Source organism: Agelaius phoeniceus, chromosome 2 (assembly GCF_051311805.1).
Source record: "Agelaius phoeniceus isolate bAgePho1 chromosome 2, bAgePho1.hap1, whole genome shotgun sequence".
Lineage (NCBI taxonomy): Eukaryota > Metazoa > Chordata > Aves > Passeriformes > Icteridae > Agelaius > Agelaius phoeniceus.
In genome coordinates, this window is record NC_135266.1 from 82,018,889 (window position 1) to 82,043,741 (window position 24,853).

At 37.8% G+C, this 24,853-nt stretch overlaps 1 protein-coding gene across 4 annotated transcripts in view; it reads right to left on the reverse strand.

Annotated features, from left to right (window-relative positions):
• Positions 1 to 462: 462 nt before the first annotated feature.
• LOC129135032 (N-acetylated-alpha-linked acidic dipeptidase 2) overlaps positions 463 to 24,853 on the reverse strand; it is a 29,943-nt gene continuing 5,552 nt past the window's right edge. Inside the window, exons 4-19 of one of the 4 annotated variants that reach the window (XM_054654886.2) lie at positions 23,903 to 24,004; positions 22,976 to 23,101; positions 22,118 to 22,304; positions 20,958 to 21,051; positions 20,530 to 20,628; positions 18,763 to 18,848; positions 18,020 to 18,139; positions 17,530 to 17,612; positions 14,621 to 14,684; positions 12,629 to 12,696; positions 9,556 to 9,647; positions 8,053 to 8,143; positions 7,135 to 7,399; positions 3,841 to 3,922; positions 2,547 to 2,639; positions 463 to 1,219 (exon numbers count right to left, since the gene is read on the reverse strand). In XM_054654886.2, coding sequence (XP_054510861.2) covers positions 1,030 to 1,219; positions 2,547 to 2,639; positions 3,841 to 3,922; positions 7,135 to 7,399; positions 8,053 to 8,143; positions 9,556 to 9,647; positions 12,629 to 12,696; positions 14,621 to 14,684; positions 17,530 to 17,612; positions 18,020 to 18,139; positions 18,763 to 18,848; positions 20,530 to 20,628; positions 20,958 to 21,051; positions 22,118 to 22,304; positions 22,976 to 23,101; positions 23,903 to 24,004 — 1,842 coding nt within the window. In that variant the 3' untranslated portion in view covers positions 463 to 1,029. Of the gene's footprint in view, positions 1,220 to 2,546; positions 2,640 to 3,840; positions 3,923 to 3,989; positions 6,027 to 7,134; positions 7,400 to 8,052; positions 8,144 to 9,555; positions 9,648 to 12,628; positions 12,697 to 14,620; positions 14,685 to 17,529; positions 17,613 to 18,019; positions 18,140 to 18,762; positions 18,849 to 20,529; positions 20,629 to 20,957; positions 21,052 to 22,117; positions 22,305 to 22,975; positions 23,102 to 23,902; positions 24,005 to 24,853 lie in introns of those variants that run through there. The other 3 variants (XR_013180984.1, XM_077174003.1, XM_077174002.1) reach the window with 3 other exon arrangements.

The window sequence follows — 24,853 nt, forward strand, 5'->3', positions numbered from 1 at the left end:
TTAGTTTTAAAGCATGTAGATGAAAATTACACCTAAAGGGCAAATGAAGCAAGAAATCTTATTTTTTTTTTTTCTTTTTATACAAACTAAACAGTTTTGTATAACTGGCCTTCTCAAGCATTTCAGTGCCTCTTTGAATGTAAAATCAGCTCCTACTGGGAAATGTCATTCAGGTCTCAAGCTCCATGCTAATAGTAAGTGCCCTCCAGCTCCTTCAGATGAAAAAATATGAAGTAGATTGCCTGGGAGAAAATAGGAACAAAAGCTGCCATGGGTTCAGAACTAGAGAAGGTGCCAAAAAGAGCAGGGAGAGAGATTTGCACTTTTCCAAAGGAGGGAGATGCACAGAGACTTTCAGAGGGATGGATGTGCACTCCACTGAAAGCGTGCTTTTGGATTTCTGCACATAAGCAGCTGTTTTCCTTGATTATCAAGAATGGCCAGTACTGCTTTGGCAACCAGTAGGAGAGTCACTTATTTATTTTTTTCAAGAAAAAGAAAGCAAATCAGTGTAAAGAGCATTCACCGGTTCTGCAGAATAGATTCTTATATGCAGAGATGCCTTTTAATTTTAAAAGTATCAGAACAAGACATACAGGCTGAGTATTATATTTTTTCCATCAAAATGTGTGCTGTTGATCACTGCTGTGGACAAAATTTGCAGGTAGCTTGGCAAATAATTGTTTTCACAACTTTACATCCAAAACATTGGGTCCTCAAAGCTGGTAGATCTCTCAGAAAATTCTAATCAGAAACTGATTGTTCCTGCTTCCCCCCCTTCCCACTTCTCCCCACACCCAAATTTGCTTCCACCCAGGGTTGTTCATGAAGCTACAGTTCTGTGAGTAGCAGAGATGCAGCAACTCCTAGCTCAGGAGTTCTCTGACGCACAGAGCTCTGCTCACCTGCCATGTGGTTTGGGAGGCTGGAGACTCAGGCAGGGCAGGCAGTCAGGGACACTGGGACACTGCAGCAGCCTGACAGCTCTGTGTGCCACACTCTGCTGTGGGAGTTTTCAAAGCCTTCATCTTATGCTACTTCCTTCAGTGTGTCTGCTGCTGCCTGCACAGTGAAGGCTGCAATGGAAATCTGCCTCTTCACTTCTTCCCAGGCTTCACGTTGATCAGCTTTGCTTTCAATATCAAACATGGCATCATAGATTCCTGGGAAGGATTCTCCTGCATATTTGTTGTGGCTGCTTGGAGCAAAGATAACATGTCTGTGGGAAAAGAAGAAAAAGGCAATTATCCTGAATAAAAGAAACTATTAATGGGGTGTGTGTTCATTGTATGTGTACTATATGAATAAAACTAGTTATAGGTGTGTTGTGAGAAATGGAGTAGAAACCTCAAAAACAGCTAAGTAGCTGCATGATGGTCAGCAGATTACTTACCTGGGAAAGGAATGTAAAAGGAGGGAGAAAAAAATCTGTGGGCAAATTCTTGAGAAAAGCATGAATTATTGAGAAGTGGTCATAATGGATCAGAACTGCACAAGATATCAATCTTATTTTTTGGTATAGTTTTTTTTTCCTAATAATACCTGTCGATCTGCAATTAAATTTATTTTAACTATGAAGTATCAAAGCACATTTACACCATGTGAAAAAGTCCTTCCAAATGAAAAGAAACATTAAAATTACATTAATAAATGCAAACCAGTAAGAGCTAATAAAAAAAACCAAAAACCCCATACAGCTCCAAATGATACCCAACACCCAATAGAAAATTCCTTGAAAGAAATTACTTAATTCTTCTCAAAGTGTGAATGACAGTTTATCCAAGGAGTATGGAAGTGTGATTCCAGTTCTACCTGCCTGAAAGACTTCTGGCATGGCATGAAAGCCATCCATCAGTGAGTCAGACATATCCAGTTGTTAGGAAAAGGGGGATACTGAAAGCAAAGTGAGGTACTTACACCCCTGACACTGAAAGCTGGCATCTTGTCAGGTATTCCTAATAAAACCCCTGGGTTTCTAGAAAGGATATAGCAGTTAGTGGTTTAACCTTTTGGAGCACCTACAGAAGCAGCCAAAACTGGGACAGATGGGGCTCTCCAGCACAGTTCACAGGCCTTTATCCTGTGCTGAAAGGTCCCTCCCTCTCCAAACTCTCCTTTCTTGGCTTCTCTCTTCAACTGACCCTTATTACATATCTGTTCTCATTTACTCTACCCTCTTTTCACTTTTTTTTTTTCAATACAGTTCATTCATTCTTCACTCAATCCTCACTTTGCAGACGATCACAAGAGCAAGCTGTAACAGCAGTAGTACTGCACATCTACAAGTAAAGGTCAGAGTACAATGCTGTTGTAGTTTAACCACAGCTGATAAATAGATCCAAAAGAGATGAATTTGGCTCCACAAGACTGAAGTAGCAAAGTAGTTCTCCTTAAGGATTATAAACAAAGTCCACTACTCGCTGAATTGTACTTAAAGCAAAGTGTTGAACTGTAATTGCTGCGAGACCCATACAGCAATTCAACTGACCGGTCAGCTGCAAAAATAGGGTGCCTTGGACAGCAGGTCAAGAAACTTTCAGCCTCACCTGTAAAACTTCCTTCCTGGCAAGCCCAGAGGATCAGTGAAAGCTCTTTCTACCAGCATCAGCTGATCATTCACAATGCGCACTGCAACTGAACTGCAGGAGAGGGAAACAGAGAAACGTCACACAGCAGGGAAACAGGACCTCCCAATTTCATTTAAAATACTTTTCTTCTCTTTTTTTTTTTTTTGATAGAAAAAAAAAGACCAGCAGGGTCTACAGTTTACAGAAAAAGGTGAGGTTTTGCAAATGGAGATTCTGAATCCACATTTTATTAATGAATTGATATTTCTGTGTTAGAAAACAACATTTCACACTATGCAAAAGAAATATGGGAAACTTTCTGAGAGTGTCAGATACTTGCTTAGTATTAAATGGCACTGGAAAGATAGCACTTAAGAGAATGGAGAAGACCAAGATTTACACAGATGAAGACAGCTAAAGTTTAGTGTCTACTCATAAGCCAAATGTCCATAGTCCTGTTCCAATCTATGCAGTAACATAGTAAGGATGGGATTCAGCTGTCTAAATACAACTGGTACCATACATGGCCTGCAGTGACTGCACTCAGAGGGCACAGGAGTCCTGCAAGGGGCCTTAGGCTGTCAAGCATCATATGGATATCTCAGATATTCTGAATCATCATCCTCTGTCTTTGAAGTGTGCTGAAAGTAAAAGTTCTGGCATTGTTGTCATCATATTGCAAAAGTCCCATACCTTCTCAGTGATTTCTCATGGGCATCTCCTTGCAGCACTGACTCCTTCTTCACAGCACAACCAACAAGCTCCAACTCTCCTCACCCAGCTAACCCACTCTTTTGTGGCACTCTTCTTCTTATTGGACACAGCTGTGGCCTATTAAGGGCAGGCCTGTTCTTAATCTTAGGTGATCAGTACAGCTGCAATTCCTCAGGTGTGAGACTACCTTCTGCACTATTCTCTTACAGTCTATCCCTCCACATGGCATCACCTACAACACTCAAGTGTAGTCTAAACAGATCTCAGTCCAAATCTAATTTTCATTGCTACCTGCCTTTCCACATATTACAGTAATTTTAATGACAACCCGATACTAGTAATAAGCTCTACAGCTCATATTATCAATCACAGCAAATATTCCTGTATCTGCTAATTCATCTTAAAAGATACTGCCTGTCTCAGGGCTCAGAGCTTTGTTCTACACTCATCAGAGAGAATCCTTGTGTAGTAGAAAAAATAAAGAACTGCCACTCTGGCTACCTAAGGCAAACCAGGACATAAATATATACATATATAAAATTCTTTTTTTCTGACTTACTCTTTCTTGTCAACTTGTTCAAGTCTCCTGTGAAATTCAGAAGCAGCCTTTGAGAAGTTCACCACAGCAGAAAAAAGAGGATCTAGGAATGGAAGGACTACATGAACAACTTCATAGTATCCACTAAGCCAAATATACCTCTCAGTTGCCCAGAGGGAGAACTACATTTGTTTTGCTGATATAAGAGCATTAATTTTATAATTTTTACATAATGATTAGTTTCCCTAGTGCAGACTTTAAAGAGCTGCACTACTAGCAAATACCTTTTGCAATAAGACTAGCAGTAAAGCAGAGTGCTTGGGAAAGCTTTCACAACCATACATCTTCCCTTTGCCTTGCAAGCAAAAAACTGGCTGTTGTTGCAAACTGAGAGCTCTGCAGCTTCCTGTTAAACGAATGCACTGCAGTGTTCAGGTATAAAAAGCCTGACTTCCATCAGAAACACCAGCTGTTCCAGAAGGCTGTGGAAGAACAGCAGGATGTTGCTGAGGAGAAAGATGTGCCATTCACAGCACAACAGGAGAGTGTGATACATGCTCTGAGCAGTGTGAGGTGAGGCACAGAAGGCACAGCTGTCGTGGCACACAGGGACAGACACAGCAGGTTTCAGCAGCCAGGTCCTGTGCTTGCTGCACGCTGGAATTGCAGCACAGGAGGTGCCTGTGCCACATTCCCCCATGCTGTCCCCCAGCACTGCCACTCAGACCCCAGGGGATTGCCTGACTGTGTGCAGGCAGGTGGGCAGGAATGGCTGCTGCTTTTTCCTGCCCAGTACATCCAAGACATGTGGAATAACTTTGAGAAGCAGCAGGCCTTCCTTTTAATGGCAGTAGCAGCTGTGATGTGGAAGGCTCTATTTAATACAGACCTGGGAAAAGTATTGATTTATGCAAGTTATTTTTGTAGAATAAATCACAGGTGGAGGTTATGACACCAAATTCTGGCCCCATCAACACTCAACTCAATTAGAAAGAAAGACAGTTTAAAACTTGTAAATTTTGCCCACAAGTTTCAGAAAACTTTGGCTAAACCAGAGTATTCTCTCTTCAACTGTGCAGGAAGATGGGACATAGGATTAGATCATCCCCTAAATCCAGTCCTCTGTTGGCAACTATTATCCCTTCACTGTTTATAGCTTTATCATCCAATTTCACGTGACAGGCTTTGTGTTCCCAGGACTGCTATTGAAAGCTGTTCCTCAGACTCATTTGCTCTCCTGTTTCTAGCAAACTTATTTATTCATCACAAGCCTACACTTGCTTTATTTTTGTCTTATTGCTGTTGTTTAGTTGGTGCAATTGGAGGCACAGATTTTATGCATGCAAGCTGTTTACAGACTGCAGCTCAGAGGGACACGTCACCTTGTAAGGGTGAGAATTCACACTTGTCCACAACCCTGTGGCAAGAGCTCTAAGTCTGCCTGGGGCAGAGTCCTGCTCTGCTGACATCATGGCCATATCACAGCAACAGATTATATTTCAGAAGCAGTAGGAGGGGATTTAAGAGAGGGAAAAAAAATAAAAAGACCATCTGAAAAATAATGTAAGAAACTTTGTGTTCATGTTCCCTAGCTCTTCAGTGTTGTCAATGTTGGTTATTTTAGAAAACATCACGTTTCTTTTTTCTCCACTTGAAAACATTATTTCCTGATAGCATATGACTACATGCACAAATTTTACAAAAAAAAAAAGTACAGCCTTCATTGTTGCAGATAAACAACCAAAATGTGAATCCAAATGCAAATAAGAACCTTAATCTATTATTTTGAAGGACAATTATATGATTTAGTTAGGATTAATCAACAATTTTCTGACATTCAGCGTTGACAATAAGCAATTCTATGAAAATGCTGAGTGAAATAAACTTTAATTTTCACAGTATTGTAAAACCTACCTATGTTATTTAATGTACTCTGGTGCAATACAATAAATAAAAAATTAGAAAATTTAGCTTCATTCAAGAAAAAATTTAAAATTCATCAGGCATCAGAGAAGAGCCATGAAAATAATGATGAGACTGAAAAACATGCCTTGTAAAAAATAGTCAAAATAACAGATTTATAAAGTTATTAAGGAGTGGTCTCAGTGTTATTTGGGTGGAAAAAAAAGCTAAAAGTAGAATTGCTTCTAAATTCTAGGAACGAGAATAGATGCATTGGTCAGGAGGTAGTTTGTGCAACTTTTAATCTGAAAATAGATAAAAAAACAATGAAAATAAATATTTTCACAGATATTTTGATAGATGCTCTACTACTGCAAAAAAAAGAAAAGATTTGATCTTACAAGACATGCTGCAGTGAACACTAGAACATATTGAAGTAACTCTTGGTGTTTTACAGAATCTCAGACCAGATGATCCATCAAACAAGATGCTTCCTCTGTCTCAAGAGGCCTTTTTACAAAAAAGGATGTCTTCTCAAAATAGTCAACAATTTTTCACCTAAACCATTAATGACATTTCAAGCATAATTTTTAACTTCCCCCAAATGTGGGTTCAATTTGAGTTTCTTACAATATTTCACATGCCCCAAACGAGGACTGCATCTCCAAAAGGTGATTTATCTCTAAATCATGGGTTCATCAGATAGCAAGTGAATTAGGACTGACTGAAATATCTCCTTGGTGCAGAAACACAAGGAGTGATCAAGGCAAGAAGGAAAAAAGAAGAAAAAAAGAGGAGACTGAAAATGATTGTGGAAGCTATCCCAGCCTGGGATCCTGAGCACTGTGCTGCTTTAGACCTGTTTTATGGGCTCCAGAGCTATGTGCTCAGCAAATAGATGTATTCATGTAGGAGAGCTGGAAAGGTGCTCCTGTGGCTTAAAAATGGCAGCCAGGCACTAAGGGAGATGGTGGAGCTCCCCAGGGTCAGCTGAAGTTTTGGATGAAGAGGAATGGACACCTATGTCCCTCAATTTCAAACAGTTGCCATAAGCACTTGACTTGTCTTCTTTTTTAAAAGTAAGGACCAGGCTGAGATACCACTTTGTCCTACATTTGACGTCCTTGACTGCCTGTCAGCACTGTAATAAGGCCTGTAATTAATAATATGCATGAAAATTCTTATAACCCTTAGTAATTGACCAGCACTGAACCCACCACACCCTCTTATCGAGACAATAATGAGCCAAACCTGTGTTGTGTTTAGAAAAAAAAAAAAATTGAGGCTCTTTACCGTGAGGGCAAATTTCAAACAGGAAAGAAAGGAGTTAATTTGCAGAGCTATGACAGATGTAACATGTCCCTGCACGATTCTAATTAATGCACATAATGCAGACCTGTGGCTGTTACTCACCAAATGATACTTTGTGAAGTTTCAGCTGTTCCTCATGCTTCTTGGCTAATTTATAAATTCTGTTGCTGTATCCTTTTAAGGCTTCTCCATAGTCTCTAGAGTCGAATGGAATGACCTGGGAATCTGCCAGTTCATAAACCAGTTTTCCTCGTAACTGGGCAATTGTTAGCTGTTTCTTGAAGGTGGGGTCATAAAATTTTTCCACTAGCTCAAATGTCTCGTACACAGTGTGATAAACAGGATAATTGCTGAATTTGTCTGCTTTCTGGAAAAGAGCAAGCAAATTTGTCAATGCCCTGTATTCTGACCGCAGTTAAAAGATGTATTGATCCCTTTATGACCCTGATGCTTTATTTGGTTTCCAAATCAAAAAAGCTATCTGCTACAAAACACAATTTAATTTCCTTGATTTGTATGTGTTTGTATTAAAAAATTAAACCAGTCTGAATCCATGGACTGTTGCACAGGATTGAGCACGCTTCCTTCTCTCTATCCACACAGACCTGCCTTCAGTTCCATTGCACAGAGGTTGCCTTCTCCAAGAGTGAAAACAGTTTGGAGTTTGGATAGCAAAAGTCATCAATCATTGCCTTTTTACCTTGTGTAGCTGTTTCTGAACACAGCTATGGAAGATTTGTATATTAAGGGGACTATTAATAGCACGGTGGAACAAACTGTCCACCTTCAATCAGGCTCTATAAATACCTCTCTGTGAACTTGACATCCTATAGAATATACACATCACTGTAACATGTTTTATTCTCCAAACGTTTAGGTTTCTTGTTAAATTAAGAAACATCACTGTATACAAACCAGTCAAAGATGCTTTGAAGCTTTTTTATTAATTATGAATAAATGCTTTTAACAGGATGACTGCTCAGCACTATCAAACTTCTTCAAGCAGTCTGTCAGACTTACCCTGTTCTTGGTGTAACGAGCTCTGCCTGATGCAATTCCCAGTCGCTGGAAGTAAGCTTCAAAATCACTGCCTGACCCCAGTTTGTTTATTCTGCAAGCAGAAAAGACAACATCTTAGGGCACTTACTGAACAGTATGGTAGTAATTTATGCAAAATGCAGATTTTTCAGAGAAATTGAGGTCAGTTCTTCTGAAGGGCACATCAGGGACACTAGCAAGATCAAAGGCTAGATGAATGGCAAGCTTAATTACTTAACTGATTTTATTCCAACACTCTGATTCAGTATCCAATATTGCTAGGAAGATCTTTTAATTGTAGCAATCCTAATTACGGCAAAGCTGACATTAAAAATACAAACAATTTATGCGCAGGAGCCATAAAATTGTATCAGCCATGTCTCTGCCGTCTTAAAACATCAATCATCTATTTCCAAACTAATACGAATTGGGCAGCAGTATGTGTAAAGACAGATGTGTTTGTGTACTTGGCGCATTCCGCAGCAGAATCCAAGACCGATAAATAATTCCCGCTGCGAAAGGCACGGGCGGCATTCGGCACCCGCGGGCCGCCGCTGCCATCTGATGGGGAGCTGCGGCGTGGCAGGGGCAAGGAGACGGCAGAAGACAGACACAGCACCCGAAGTGTTTTCAAATATTTATATTTGAAGTTAAGTTTCAGGTTTATGTGTCTGGCCGGATGAATAATTAGTGTTTATCAGCTAAAAAAAAAAAAAAGTTTTTTCTGTTTCCAGCTGAAGTTAGTGTACATAAGGAATGATGTGCATCAACTAAGAAAGATCAAATGTGGCTGCTTTTTCAAAAGGAAGAAATCTCAGTGGGTCTAATGAATCCAGAAACTCAGCAGAGCCAGAAACATGCAGAAGATTTCTGTCAAATCACAAAAGGGGGCAGTTCTGTCTACCTTATGTCAGTAGCGCCACACTGGGAATGAGATTTAGCCTTTCTGAGTCACAGGTGGAAAGAGTGTTTTGGACTTGCAATACCTTGAAATATGAAGTGCTACTACACTCATATATAGATTTGTAATGTAATACATTTACATTCATTGAATAAACAAGAAATAATTATCTCAAGATTTTTAATTACTGCTTTTTAATTACTGCTCTAGGCAGCTTCTTTCAACTGTTTGCTTATCCTAAAAATTTTGATTTTATCTTATCTAGTAGGTGACTAAACTATGTTTTAAACCCTTTCCCCACCCTGCTTTTTTTTGAATGCCTTTCAAATTGCTTTTCTACTAATATAAAGGTCTTTAGAAAGTGTGAGGTTTCATTTCATCACATGAATAATGTCACCATCATTAAATAAAAATAATACTATTTTATTTTACTATTAAAAATATTATTGCTAGAGGGTCACCTTGCACTAAAAGGTTTTTTATTGCTGCCATAAATAGCACATCTCAAAAAAATTCTAGTGAGTAGCCATGCCATGATATGATTAAAATATTGGGGTAATAAACCCCGAAACATATTAACTTACCTGGGAAAGTTATTATTTTCAGATGAGGGATCTTTCTCCAGCCAGCTCTCATAAAGAGATTTATTTTCATAACCCTCATCAGGGCTTAAAATCTGGAGAGGGAAATATGATAATCTCATTGGAAATACCTCTAACTCGATTCATTATCAAAGGAGATCTTTGCAGCTCCCTGCTTCATTCTTAACCAGCAGTGCTGCTGCATGCAGGGAAGTGAATATTGACATTTGTTACTCACATTCATGCATTCCCAAAGAAGGAAAGCATCTCACAGGCACTTGGAACCAACCACAGATAGCAGGAAAGAACAGGTTAAAAGGATGCTACCTGGAGCTCATCTACTACAGGGGAAATGTGCATGTACACACACAACAGCAAATATAATACTGTGGGACTCCTCAGTTTACTGGAAGCTGCTTTCCTTTCAGCAGGCATGGGGAGATGACAATCACAAGCCTGTTTGTCCTGAGGTTTGCCCTGCACAGCAGCAATATTCTCTCAACAAGGCTAAACCTAAAATTCGACTTCGTGTTCTGCAGGAAAGGTACAAAATAATTATAGCAGTTCCAAGGGAACTCAACAAAGCCTGGAGAATCATTGTGCAAGACACCGTATGTACAAATGTAGGTCTCACCCTCACCTCAAAAAAAGCCCCAAAAGCTCTGTAACCAGGTAAGTATTAGTGTTGTCATAATGCTGCCAGCAGAACTATGAAAGAGTATAAAATAAGTTGACGAAAGCTCTTAGAAAATCTGTGGCAGACTAGAAATAAGTCAAGACTCCAACCCTGGTCTCCACCTACACTTAAACAACCTTTAATAGACATGGTCCTTTAAGTATAAGATTGGCTATTATGTGCAGAGGATTGGATTTTTTTTTCCAAAATACAAAGCATAAATGTTCATGGACACTTACATGGTCCTACCATGTTGTTGAGACTTAAATTCGACCTTGAAAAACATTCAGACTCCAAACTGAAATTGTAAAGAGTTCTGACCTCTGAGATTCTGTCAGCAGCTAGCAGGAAAATATCAACTTTGTGAAATAACTGCTTGGCTGCTGTCATTTTCTGGGTACTCTGGTCAAGTCCTAGGGCTAAAGTGAAAAATGCACATTAATAAGAGCAAGCTGAACTCTGGCATGTGGGAGGAAAAGCACTCTATGCTCTGGCAAAGATGTTATTCTAACAGCTTTGGTCACGTAAAAACATTGGTCAGCTTTTCCATACAACACTGAGAGCATAGTAAAACATATTTGCCCGGACTTAGATCCAAATCTAGGATCAGCATAAGCTTCCTGCTAACTCAAGAGAAGATGAAGAGTTCTCTAAGAATAAATGCAAAAGAAGCAGTGATAATCACAGGAGGATTGGAGTTGAACTATTGCAGACACCATTTGGTGGTGACCAAATGTCTAAACCCTGGCAGTAAAGCAGGGCCAAGAAGACAGTCAACAGCTCAATGTCCCATCTGTATGCTGGACCACACTTAAATGCAGAACTCCCTGAAAGAAAACACTTCAAGTGTACACTACACTTCTTTCTGGTGAGGATTGGCCCACTCAAAAACAAGAAGAGCAAAGAGATCTTTGGATGTTAGATAACTGGGTGTTGGACACCTTAAAATGAACAGAAATAACTTTCCTTAGGACAGGCATAGTCAGGCTGCCAGGTTTTCTATTGTTTACATCATGCTTCTAACTGTTAAAAGCTAAAATAACAGTGAATATGACATTTATTTTTACAAGTCAGTCTCAAGTACTTTGCATGGTACTTTAATGGAAGTTTTCTACTCAAACCAGCAATAGCTGGATAGTTGACTTAAGATCAGATCTAGGTACTAATTTTAGCATCGAGCACTTTTTTGTAACTTTGTTTATCTTTTACAGTGAACTGTCTTCCTGAGTTAGTGGCTTGCTGCAGACAAAAAGTAAATTATTTTATCAACGGCCCTGCAGCACTAAGGACACAAAAAGTTTTTTAGACAAAAGAGAATGCTCTTCAGTGTGCCAAGTGTCAGAGCTAATATTTGAACAGCACAGCTTCTTCCCTCTGCAAGGATGAAAGATTAAGACAGAATTGACAGGAAAATAAAATGTAGAAAGAAAAGAAAATCATGGGAATAGCACAGATAAACTTTCCCAGATCTAAACCATGGCATTTCAGGTGGTAGAAGTGTGCTGTGTTTGAAAATAACTTGTGATGAATGCATCTAGCAGGATGGGAGATTGGTAGCTGGAGTCATCCTACTAAGTGCCATTACAGGGCAGATTTTTACATTGGACCAAGTGACCTGAGTTCCCTTAAGATTAGGGGGGGAATAGTTTGAGTTCAGTACATACAAAGGTAGACAACCACATTTGGTCAAACAAATCTCATCCTAAAGGCACCAATTTCTACCCAATGCCTTTACAGGGAGCCTGTGCTGCTCTTGTTCTGTCTTTTGTTAGCTGAGATGAATCCTCATCTGAGGGTAGTGGCAATGGCTCATGACAGGAGACTAATCTGGTTAACTCATATGGAAAATAAAGTTCCATGCTTTAGTGGATCACAACCTTTCAGCATTATGATAACGTATCCCGAGAGGTGAAAGTAAAGGAGTCATGGTTAGACCACTTGAAACAAAGCAAATCCACACATCAGACCTGTTAAAAAACCTTCTTAATCCTTCAATATTTATCACATATTTCAGGGGCTGAGTGAGATATGGAGGAGATTCAGGGGAACAGACAGTGAGAAAATGGCAGCCAGCCAATGTCAAAAATATTTCCTTTCAATGTTTATAACTTTAGAGAATTGATCTTGCTCAAGCATTTTGCTTTTATTATTATTATTTTTACTGTATAATGCAAATAAGATTCCACTTATGTCAGTGACACATTTCCATCCTTTTAAGAATAGTGAGGAACTGTGAGCATGGACTGTGTACTGCTGATGGGATGTTTTGCTATTGATTTTGGTGGAATCTTCTAGTACAGCAATAAAACAGTCTGGTATTATTCGATAGTCCAATTTTATCAAATAAACTTGGAGTCTTACTTATTCTTAGAAAGGCAGAAAAGTAGATGGATTCTGTACCTCTTTTGTCAGATTATACACCAGTTTGTAGAGAAGAGGGGTACAGTCAACTCTTAATGTGTAGTTACCTGAAAATAAAACAAAAATATGGAAATTTTCCCTTCATGTACTAGTGGCTTTATCTTCTTAATGGATTAAACCCTGCAGTCCTTTCTTAGATAAACTTTTTGACTAAGGCAAAAATTTTGATCTTGCCTCAGAGATATATAGCAATAGACTGCATGGTCTCACTTTGTAAGCTACTGCCACTACAAGGCAATAAAATATTGGTTATAGTACATCCACAGTAATGTAATTAAGCCTTCCCATAGCTCTAAAGTATGCCTAATTATCCCTCATTAGCTACAAGCCCTTGTCACTCATACACTTCCCAAAGCTTTTGTTGAACAGAAGGCAGACAGTGAGATGATGGAAAAAATACCAGATAATGTTAATGATGTTTCCAAGGAGAGTCTGTATGTGAAAACTGGAAATTCAAGCCACAAAAGTGCTTAAAACAATGACTTGCTTTTCTTCTTTTCATTGCTATAGGACAATAAATAGAAATAATTCAAAAAGCGGTATAAGAAGTGTTGTGGAGAACATATGATGATAAACAAAATAATTTTCAGAGTAGATGAATGCTATGAGTCCACAGGGGATTTTACTGCTCAGGTGAGAGATGTCCAAGGTACTTAGGCCAGTGCACTGAACATGGTGTTCTTTTCCTTATTACACACTTCTTTTCCAGTTGTTTTGCTTTCACATTTCCTTTAATGCATAAAGCAAGAGACATGTTTGAATAATCAAGATTTAGAAGAAAATTGTTAAGGCAGCAGGATGTTGGCTGCAAACCAACTAAAAAATATGCGTTACAATCCATGGTGAGAATATGAAGCAGTTGTAAACTATTATTTCATTTGTGAGATTTTCTAGGTGTGAAATTCTGCTCTACTTTTTACACAGCATCTAGGCAGCATAAATGAAGGAACAGCTCTAACCCTCCTCATTTCCCAGCTCCAACTGAGCATTTAGAAACTGGGCTTTGGCTTTTCTTTCTTTCCAATCCTCTTGTGATAGACAAAATTTTTAGCTGACAGGAATAAAAAGAGTTCCTAAATATGCCTGTAGATATCAATTTTATTCACACACAGGAAGCCCAAATAAGTTGGATTTGACGTGGGAAGAGTAATGCCCTGAGTAACAGAGGTTATGATGCAGAGCAGCTTCACAGGACCCTTCTGACTATTATTTCAGCACAGGAAACAGTAAGAAAGGTCTTTCTGTAATAAAGTCCAGCACAATTTCAGAAGGATTTTGTAATATAGATCATACAGTTGGGCCCTCTCAAAAAAACAAAGGCCGGTTTCTAAGCAGCATTCCTGAATGGCATATTCTTCTCATAATCTGAAGGACGCAGTAAATTGGATAATGGTGGATAAGGTTTTTTTGTGAAACGCTTTTCAGGGTCTATTTTTTAAAAAAGTCCTGCTGTAATAAATATATAACCCCCTGCTCCTGGCAATCAACAAAGGTGAGCACACTGGCTCAAAGCGCCAAAGTATCTCTCACCCCCACAAAGTCTAAGCCTGAGGTCTTACCATCATAATAATTTACTGTCTCAAAATATTATAATTCCAGAGGGAAAGGAGCTGGAGCTATGACCAGAACAAGGAGCAGACTGTCATATATTAAAACTACAATTGTAAATTAAAGTTAATGCAGCTAAGAGACAGTTTAACATACAGAATGCTCAGTTCATTAGCGCAGAATAATAAACTCCTCCAGAGGAGATATTCTGGACTCAGACACGTGGACTGCAGCTCATGGATGGCACTACTTGCAAAAGAAAGCAACATGAAAACTTAAATTGTTCTCTCTCTCCTCTTAACTCCATCTTTGCTACACTTATTCTGTACACCATAATACCTATCTCATGCAGTAAATAATTCACAGAGAACTAATAAAAATTATAGCTGTAAAGTCACGTAAAGTTTAAAATAAAAGACCCACCTTCTATAGAAGAATCCGCGTTGATGTAAGCAACTGCCCGTTCCTGAAGGACTTTGGCATTTTCCTAGGGTTGTAAAAGTAAAATTCTTACTTCCAGTTAGTGGCATTTAGTCAAGAGCATGTCAAGTGCATTGTTTTTTAGAGCATTACCATTAAGATCTCAGTCAGGATAATTACTACTGCGTACCTTACTAATTATATTGTTTGAGGATGGGTAAATGTTCTGGGCATATGAAATTCATTACTCTTTCTGGGACTTAATTTAATTTGTTGTGGAAAACATCCAAAAGTGTAGGTGCTGCCTGCTGCATCACACACAAGCAAAATGGAGCAGGAAAATTACTGGATAGAATTGTAGCACAGTAAAATTAGGTTATTACATGCATTTTAGCTCTGCACTTCTGGACTTTCTGAACATGCAACATGTGACTGTGAGGTCAGCCAGAATTCCTCCATGCTTTTAATCCCTAGTTTTCCATTATGTGCTCCCAGCACCGAACTCAATTTTAACACTGATAAACCAAGCACTCCTGACATATCTACAATCTTCCTTTTCAAAAGGGAAAGCCAAAGCACTGAAATTTTCTTCTTAAATGCAGTTGGACTGACTATTTTGAGTTCACTAAGCATTGCTTTCATGCTAAATATATGCAGACATGTTGTTTATTTTTTTTTTCCAAACTGGTAATTATGTTTGAAATTGATACTCTAATTAGCAAGTGGTATTTCACGAGATTTTTGCTTTGTGACAGATATTTTAATTAGGTTAGCAATTGTTACTTGATTCATTCAATTTATAACCCAACTAATAATTTGTAAGTCACGTGAACTAAAAATTTAATTGGTAATTAATAACTACATCATGTAAAAAAAAAAAACAAAAAACACACAGGAGAGGAGATCCTGCAAAAGAATATGATGGGAGGGAGCAAGACTGTACTTGCCTATATGGAGCCTTGCATATATGCAAAATCATATTTGCAGCATAAATAAATATCTTTGTTTATGAGCTATGGAGATCATCTGTGTATCAAAAGAGTGTTGCCACAGCTGAATTCTTTCTGTTACACAGAAGATGGTGAATATAATGGGTTAATTTTCCTCGAGATTTAATACATGACAGATCTGGCAGCTGCAGAGAAGAGGAATGTAAGCTGTGAGGAATGTCTCTAGAGAAACTGAATCTAATTTAGGTCTAAAAAAGTAGTAATGCACACCACCAAGATGAAGTAAGGAAAAATAAAATTAAAAGACACGTTCAAATATGAACTGTGCTTACAGTTTTCTAACCTTATACAGCTGCCATTTCATGAAATAATGAATGATAGATTACTAGATACCAAATTATTACACAAAACCCATTGTATTGCTACCCAGAACAGCAGTAGCAATATTTAACAAATAGAACATAAGAAAACTCCCTAATTTATTAATGACTTGTTCAAGAGAAATTGGTTCCTTTAGTATCATTGTTTCATATTCCTCATAATGAAAACAATTGTGTGGTTTTTTTCTGGACAGCACCTCTGTGTATGCAGAGATACACAGACAAAGAAATCACAAAGTTTACATATAGCATATTTTTGCCACCAGTGGAGTTCAGGTGGGATGAAAATTTAATGCCAACTCTTTAAAATATCTCAGTAAATTATTTAAAATAATTTAAATTACTTTTTCTTCATGTTTCATAAACCAACAGTAAGATTAAGACATTGTTAAAGCTGGAAGCCAGTTTATGAGTAAAAAAAATAGTGCAAATCTGAAGGAATAGAAGTCTCAGCTTTGTTAACAGAAGAGTGATGGAATCCTCCTGGTGTTTGGAAGCATTTTTCTGGGTTTGTTATCTCCTCTGACATGTGCCATTTTACTATGTAATTTTGTGATTTGCTGAAATACATGGCAATAAACTAAACTGAAAGATTTTTTTATTTTATAGATTCTGAAAGCTCTATCCACACAGCTAAATATTAACTTGTAAATAAAATTCTAATAGAAGAATAAGACAACACATTTCTGTTAAACTATTCAGTACTAATAAATTGACATAGTTCAGCAGAAATGTGTTTTATCAGGCAATTTTCTTCCTGCTCTATTTCTAATTTAGATTTTACAGACAAAGCAATGAAAACTCTTGTAAGACCTATATTTCTTATTGGGGTTGAACAAATCTACTAAGAACTGAATATGCCCAATAGGAAAAGGAAGATACAAGTATTCAGAACCTCACTTCTGAATTTCCCAACATTCCTCCCTCAGGCAGGAAAAGGAAGACAAAAATAGCCTGCCCAATAGGAAAAGGAAGATAGAAATACCCAGAACCTCATTTCTGAATTTGCCAACATTCTTCTTTCAGACAGGTATATAGTCAGGGATCCTCCTACAGAATTAATTGACTGTCCTGCCCCTGAGCCTCTACAATGCTGGAATTCACAGGAATTTTGATTCTATTCACTCATAAATGATCTATTCTTTCATTTGCACAGTAGGATTGATTTTTATACAAAGGCTTGGCATGCTTACAGATCAGAAGTTCAGGATCTGGACTTGAATTTATAGAAATTAAGGAATTTCTCAAATAGAAAGTTCGACCAATCTGGATTAAATAAAATGGTATAATTCTGTTAAATTATGAGATATATTTCCACATAGAGACCACTGTGGGATATTAGCTTTGAGTCAAAGTATATTTTTAAATCTTAAAAGAGTTAGTGCATTTATGTTGTAAGAAGCTAGGTAGGTAGGTAATTTATATAAATACATGAGTGCCTCACAACACCTGAAGGAGTCTGTTGTACTCCAATTTTACCACAGAGTTTTTGAATGCAGTTTAGGAATAGATCCTGGGTACTGTAGTCACCTGCAACACATTTTCAAGTTTTGCTTTACTTTACACAGGTTTTTTTATTTACCTCAGCCCACTCTGTGGAACCCAATAATCCAAATTCTTCTGCATCCCAGCTAGCAAAAATAATAGTTCGCCTAGGTCTCCAACCTGCAATTACATCATTAAACTTGAAAATTCAACTTGTACTTTAAAAGTCTACTGACCACAGTGTATTGAAATTGCTTTAAAAACAGCACTTAACTGATATAACAGCAAAAAAATCCTCTCTAAAATCCTTAGAGGAACATATTACTGCAGAGGCATTTCTTCTTAATGCAATATTTTCAATCTGCACAGCTAAGAGGGTACCATTACCCTCACGAGGGGATAAATTCAGCCAACTACCACACAATGCCACATATGCATCTCTTCAATGAATCTACAACTTTCATAATGAGAAGAAAAATTTCTGTAGAGGTGAAAAGTTAAATCAATAGAACAACTTATGGAAGCACTGATCCTCAAAGCTGCTGTTTTCCATATCCATCATTTTACATCTGTAGTAAGTAAGTTACCTTCCATCTTCATTTTACCGAAACTCTGTACGATTTCTTGCAGAACTGCAGCACCAGTAGTTGGATCAATACCACCAAACACCCAAGAGTCTCTATGACCACCTAAAATAATATATCTGTCTGGAAACAAACACACAGTATCAATTAATAATTAAAAATGCACTAGGATTACCTGTGATTTCCTTTGACTGCATCTTGTATGAAATCAAATATGAAGTTCAATACCAGTGCTACAAGTTTATTTCTTAAGGGAAACTGCAATCATTCACTTATTCTACTAAGGTCTGCAACTAAAGACAATAAATATTTAATAAATATTTTTCCATCTAAAAGTCTTTGCTCTGTATGACCTGCTACAAGAGCATAATGTATCAATATATAATATATCAATAGTATCAATAGTATAATGTTAATGCTCCAAATCATCACTAGGTTTCTGTAATTTGAATTATGTTAATTTTTGCAAAGGCAAAATGTTTGAATGATGTAAGGTGAAGCCTACTGTAAAGTGACAAGCATTAGAAAAAAAATATTCTCTGATGTCTATCACTGTATTTTATAGGGAATGCTATTCTTGGGAATGTCAATGAAAAACTACTCAGAATTTCTCAAGACTCTGTATTGTATGGTTATCTAAAACACTTTAATTTTCTTACAGCACAAGTACAATAGAAATATAAAGTAAGTACAACACAAATACAAAAGAGAGAAGGAATTAAAATCATCAAGCACCTGATGCTCACCTGGTTCCAGAGCTCCTCTGAGGATGCCAATGACGTTGTAAATTCGTGTTATTTTATTGCTTGTATGAATGTGCATTCTGATTTTTCTGAAATGGAAGGTGGAGTAACCATTTCTGATTGATTAGCCAATAAATAGCCAATGCTAATAACATGTAAACCAGAGAGTTTGTGCTTCTGTCCTGCCTTGTGTTTTCAGCACTGATCCAATGTGTGTTCAGCATTGTCATGCTGTCTCAGAGACCCATTTTTTATTTCAGTTAAGCCTACTGCTGATGCCTTAGAAAAAAGCCTATGAGCTGTTCTAGTCTATACATTTGCAAAGATTTACAGAATTTATAGACCTTTTTTTAATGGGAACCCATCAGATAATTGTGTATTAGATGAATAAACTGAAAAACATGCACAGTAATTAAAAAAAAATCTACATTTGACCAAAATTATAATTGTGGATATGCAGATGTTTATAAATAATACACTTTGGTTTCCTAGCACAGGCCCATACAACAATACAGTACTTGAAGAAAAGATGATTAGGAATATTCATCCAGGAATAAACTGAAATCTGTGTTTAGGACAGTAGATCTAAGTGATTAAGATTTGTCAGTCACAGAATCACAGAATGGTTTGGGTTGGCAGGGACCTTAAAGGTCATCCAGTTCCAACCTCCCTGTCATGGGCAAGGAATCCTCCATTAGAGACAGAAAACCTTCTACTAAAAGCACAGTTTTTTCTTCCCTGTTCCCTACCAGTAAAATCCACTTGTGAAATTTTATAACAACCAAGGGAATCCAGATATTTGGAGAGATAAAACTAACACATGTTGAGCCCCCTTAAGCTGTGGAAGAAACAAAGCACCAAACAATGGGGAGGGGTTGCATGTCTGGCAAAACCTCAGGAGATCCACATTTGAAGTTATCTTTTCAGCAGCAAATCTGCATAGCTGTCAAAATCAAAACCTACTTCAGGACACCCACTGGATCTTTGCCCAGAAAGTAACAGACACCAGTGCCTTGAACGTGCATATATGTGCACACTTCCCATGTGCAAGTGACTTTCTACCTAGAATCAAAAGGTTCATTTTGATATGGAACTGATCTGAGAAAGAACTATCTGTAGAACTAATCCATATTTACAACAAAAATGTTACTCTATCAAGTAGGAAGATGTTAAAAAGCCTACTCAAAAATACAAGTTTTGTGGATGAATCATATTGTTTTCCCACTGTTGCTCTTCAAGATACTCCATACAGCACTGTAATTATGTCAAATATGCTTTCTTATTTAGTCATTCCTACTTTATTCATTTTCAGCTACCTAAAAGCAGAGCAGAAAAGAATAATGATAAATGAAGTCTTTATAAAATTATATATATATATTCAGACATACTCTTGTTTTCCAGGAGATAGAGTAGTGATAATGATACACCATTTTTATACGCTGTTTTTTGGGGTCCACTAACAGTCCTCACTGAATAATAACTTCTGTTATTAAACTTAAACTATATTTATGTGGAAAAGTCAGAGAAAAGTGAGCTGTAGCTTTATTGCAATTTATTGTCAAATGTCAGTGTCATGTGGCTTGATCTGCTAATTTATTATCTTTTTCTAATGGAATTTATTTTCAAATTCTAATAATTATCTCCAAATGTATCCTAGCAGAAGGAAGTAAATATCTCCAGAGTATCTCTAGATGTATTGATTGAGAGTCTTTTCCTCAGAGGGATTTTTTTTTTGCAAAATTGTATGAACAGAAAAGTATTAAAACAGACCTTGCAGAAGAGTTGCCTGTGAATCCTGGCCCTATATTATAAGACACATTGAGACTTCCCTTCCAGCTGCTGTCTGGAGCTGCAGGTCCTCCCATTGCACTGTGAAATGAAAACCAAGACAAATGCAGTTGACCATTAGGCTGAAACCTTTAATTCTCTTAATAATTACTGCAGCAAAACCTAGGTGGTTTTACAAAATTCTTAAAAGCATTATTGCAAAAATAGAATACTTTAAATTTTCCACATTTTCTGGAATGACTACATTACTACTACATTAATTACTACATTATTACTTCTGAATTACTTTCATTACTACAAAAGAGTAGCAAATGCAAGTAACAACATAGACTTTGCCATTTTAATATGACAAATTTGTCTGCACATTTTTCAACCCTGACTTCTGAAGAGGAGGGCTGATGTATACTCACCGCAGTAATACTTCTGCATCATGATATCCAATGGGATGAACCGGGATTTTGGGAATCCCTACACCTTCATTAACCTTGTACCTGAAAGTGTACTCTGAGAAACCAGAAGAAAATGTAAAGTTTATGGCATTCTTAGCAACTTTAACCAAACTGGAAACACTTCTGAGCAGAGCAGCCACCAGCATACATGATTCTTTTTAATTCTTACATCATTTCTCACACACTGCTTCTAAAAAACCCAACTGTAATGACAGAACCATCTGCACAGCAGTGCAGAAGATGTCCCCATGCTTGATGCATGATTTGCTGGCTAGATTTGCTGTCCAACCATGTTATAACATTTCCTCCAAGCTGGCATGTGAGGTGAAAGTGGCACCTGTGCAGCTGCTTGACAAGCTGCAGGGGACATCCACAGATGCATTTACCTGGGTCGAAGGCTGCCAGTGTCTCTCTGAGTCTGCTGGGCCTGGCACACACAACCTCTCCTGGTTTAGGTTGTCCTATGTCCCCAGCAGTGACCACACAAGCCCATGAGCTTTCCAGAAGCATCCCTGTACAGCCATCCCACCAGCACCCAGCACTGGCAGGTGTCTTAGTTCAGACCAAGTTTAGGATGCCAACAAGGACAAGAGAAGCACGTGGTGCCAACTTTTGAAAGACTCCAGGCTGCTCTTATTTTTGCTACAGGAATTTTATTCCCCTTAAAAAGGATTTTAAACTGTTTTTTTTTCCTGGAACTTTTGATTAACAAGGACACATACCTCCAAGTAAAGCTATTAGTCCTCTTTGATGGCAAAGTATAACCTTTTTTAAAAGTGGCCCTCTTGAGAAACACAGACATTTTAAAATGGCTATAATTCTCAGTCATTTTCTGCTGCTTCACAGTCTGTAAACTTACACATCCTGCTTTTTTAAGTGTCACAAAGGTGGTACCATATAAAGAGTTTCCTAGAAACTTTATTCCCCTGCCTAACTGAATGCAGTTAGAATGACACAGACAGAACTTAGTGTGCAATAGAAAATTAACTATTGTCAATAAGAATTTCAAGCAGCTTTTTTTTCTGTGCATCTGCACTGAAAATTAATTAACCTCTAGTGCCACACTTTCAGCAGCAGTTTATGAAGTACTTGATGGCCCATGCTAGAGAACTTTCACTCACCTTTTGCAGGATAACCTGGGGTCAGAGGATCCCCAGCTCCATTCAGATTTAAAACATTCCCACGCTGGACTCCTCCACCTGGAAGGTTCCAGCCGTTTGGATAAGGATCTACTCCAGGTGCACAGTAGTCAGCAGGGTCTGAGTAAAGTATGATCCCTTTGGCTCCTGCTAATATGGCATTTTTAACCTGTGAAATTATTTGGCTTTAAGATGCAGCTTTTTTTTTTTTAATGCAGCAATAAATCTGAACGTTGAGATTTGCTTCCATGCAGGCATGTTTTTAGAAGACAAGTATGTGAAAGAGTTGAAAATTACCCCAGATTTAGCAGAAGAACCAAGCATGGTGAAATGCAGTATGTTCATTATTTGTGTCAAACCTTTTGTCATAGCTCAAGGCTATGAAATGCAGAACAGAACATAAAAATGAGGCCCAAAACCTGACTACCATCCCCACTGCCCCACTATCACCAGTTTTGCCAGATTTGTTGTCTAAAATCAGAAGAGATAGTTACTCAGTTTCTGTGCATCAGACTCCTCGTCAAAGTGCTATTGTTTCAAAGTAGTGCAGTTCTAAAGATGGCATGTGTCAATAGACTTGGCTCTACAAAATACTCCATTCCCTGAACTATTCTCTTGCAAGAACTGTCTAGGGAGTTTGCAGTCATCTCTGTCTTAGGACTTTAATACATTCATCTGGTTTTATTATTTTGGAAGTTTTTCTTAGACTGCAGTCACAATGGATATATTCCAGGCTTCCTTCTGCTCATATGCTCCAATGAACAGCCCTTATTAATTCCCTCAAGCTCTACCATCAACAGTGTCTGACCCACAGAAGAAAAATTAAAACTCAACCCTTACTTTGTTTCCTCTGAAGATCTTCCCATATCTGGCAATGACAATCTTTCCTGTACAGTTAATTCCCATTTCACGCTCCAGCTTAAAAAAATCTTCTGTACGCCCATAATTCACATACACCAGATCTGCCTGGGCAGAAAAGAAAAGCAGTGTCCTGGCAACTGGTCAGTCAAAAAACAAAATACTCTTATCAGAAATAATGTTTCGTTCACTATGTAGGACAGAGGATTTTTAACTATTTTTTCATTCCTACAACTGAGACCCAGTGCCCATAAAAACAATAGCAAAAGATATCCACAATATTCCATAGGAAGCTTTGGCTCAAAATTCTGATTGGCTATTATCCTGCACTTAACAGGCCTAAAAACAGGCTGAAAAATAAACCAGGTACTTTGGTAAACTGACAAACTTCTCTGGCTGTGATAAAGCAGTGGTATGACTTACATACACAAACACTCACTATTATAAAATTTCATTCATTCATGCAATGCAATGTTGTCCCTGACCTGTTCCATAAGGAATTAGCAGATTAAGTGAGGACCTTTTGTGGCCTTTGAAGGCATTCATTTAATCCAAAATGTCTTCCAACTTGATATAAATATTCTAGTGTTATTCTACTAAATGCTACTTCTACCTGTGTCTTAATCAAGTCCTCTACATATGACTAAATAATATGGAACAATCTGAGATGTATCCAAAATTTTCCATCAAGATAAAAATTTTTCACTTATTACGTGATTCAGACTTCTAACGATTTGAGAAAGCTCAACCTTTGCAGAATATGACGTCTATCCATGCCTAAGTGTTCTTTAATTAAGATAAATGGTAATTAAAACTACTGCAACAAATTTTTGAGAAGCTGGAGCAATCTGTCCCAGAAAGTGTTTCAAAAAATAGGTAATAGTACCATTACATAATTTCTTTTCTTACCTCTGGCACTCCTTGTGCTGAAAACGCATTATAGGGTGGTAGTATGTCAGTAACGTTTTCATACCCCGGTGGAGGTGGTTCAAACAATGATGTATTGAAAATCTATAAAATAAAATAACAGTAGTTTTTGATCAAACATTCTAGGCACAAATTCACACACTAAAAAATGTTAATTATAGTTTAAACTAAAGTCAAACTCATAACAGTTATTCAGTTTCTGTGCATCAGACTCCTTGTCAAATAATTACTATTTCAAAATATTGCAGTCCTATAGATGAAAAGTATCAAAAGCTTTGGCTTTGGCCAAGTTAGTTAGCTTTGTCAGCAGCTTAAATTATAGTTTCCATGAATTGATAGCAAAAAATACAGTTCTAACTAGTACACATAAGTTCAAACAAAAACACAGGTAGGGATCCAGAGCTGAAATTTTGTAACAGAATGCAGATATGAATACAAAGAGACACATCACATGTCAGAAGTTGCTCATCAGTCACTCCCTGAACTTAAGGAAAGAAGTAGCTTAAAATTGCCAAGAGGTAGTGACAGAAAAAGACATCTGGTTCATCCATGCCATCCCAGGTGTCTTTTTGTGCTTTCTCCCACCTGCATTATTATTCTCTTTATCTCTTATCTAGTGATGCTCCAGTTAAACGTGCTGCCCTTCATCACTATGCATTGTAACACTCATGTTGCTTTAAGGTGCACGTCCACCTTCTGTCACCTTGTGAGACTGTAGCTGAGACATTGTTACAGGGTTTCTGGAAGAACTTCATTCTTTCACCTCTAAGCTCGTGTCATCCTTGAGCACACATTCCTTACTTTCTACCCTGGCTCTTCATCCTTATTTATGCGCTATGATGCTTCTCTAGCAGTCCCACCTTCTCTCCTTGCTCAGGATCCTTGTCAGAATTTACATCTACTTCCTTATTTCCCCAGGTTTTCAAAAGAGAG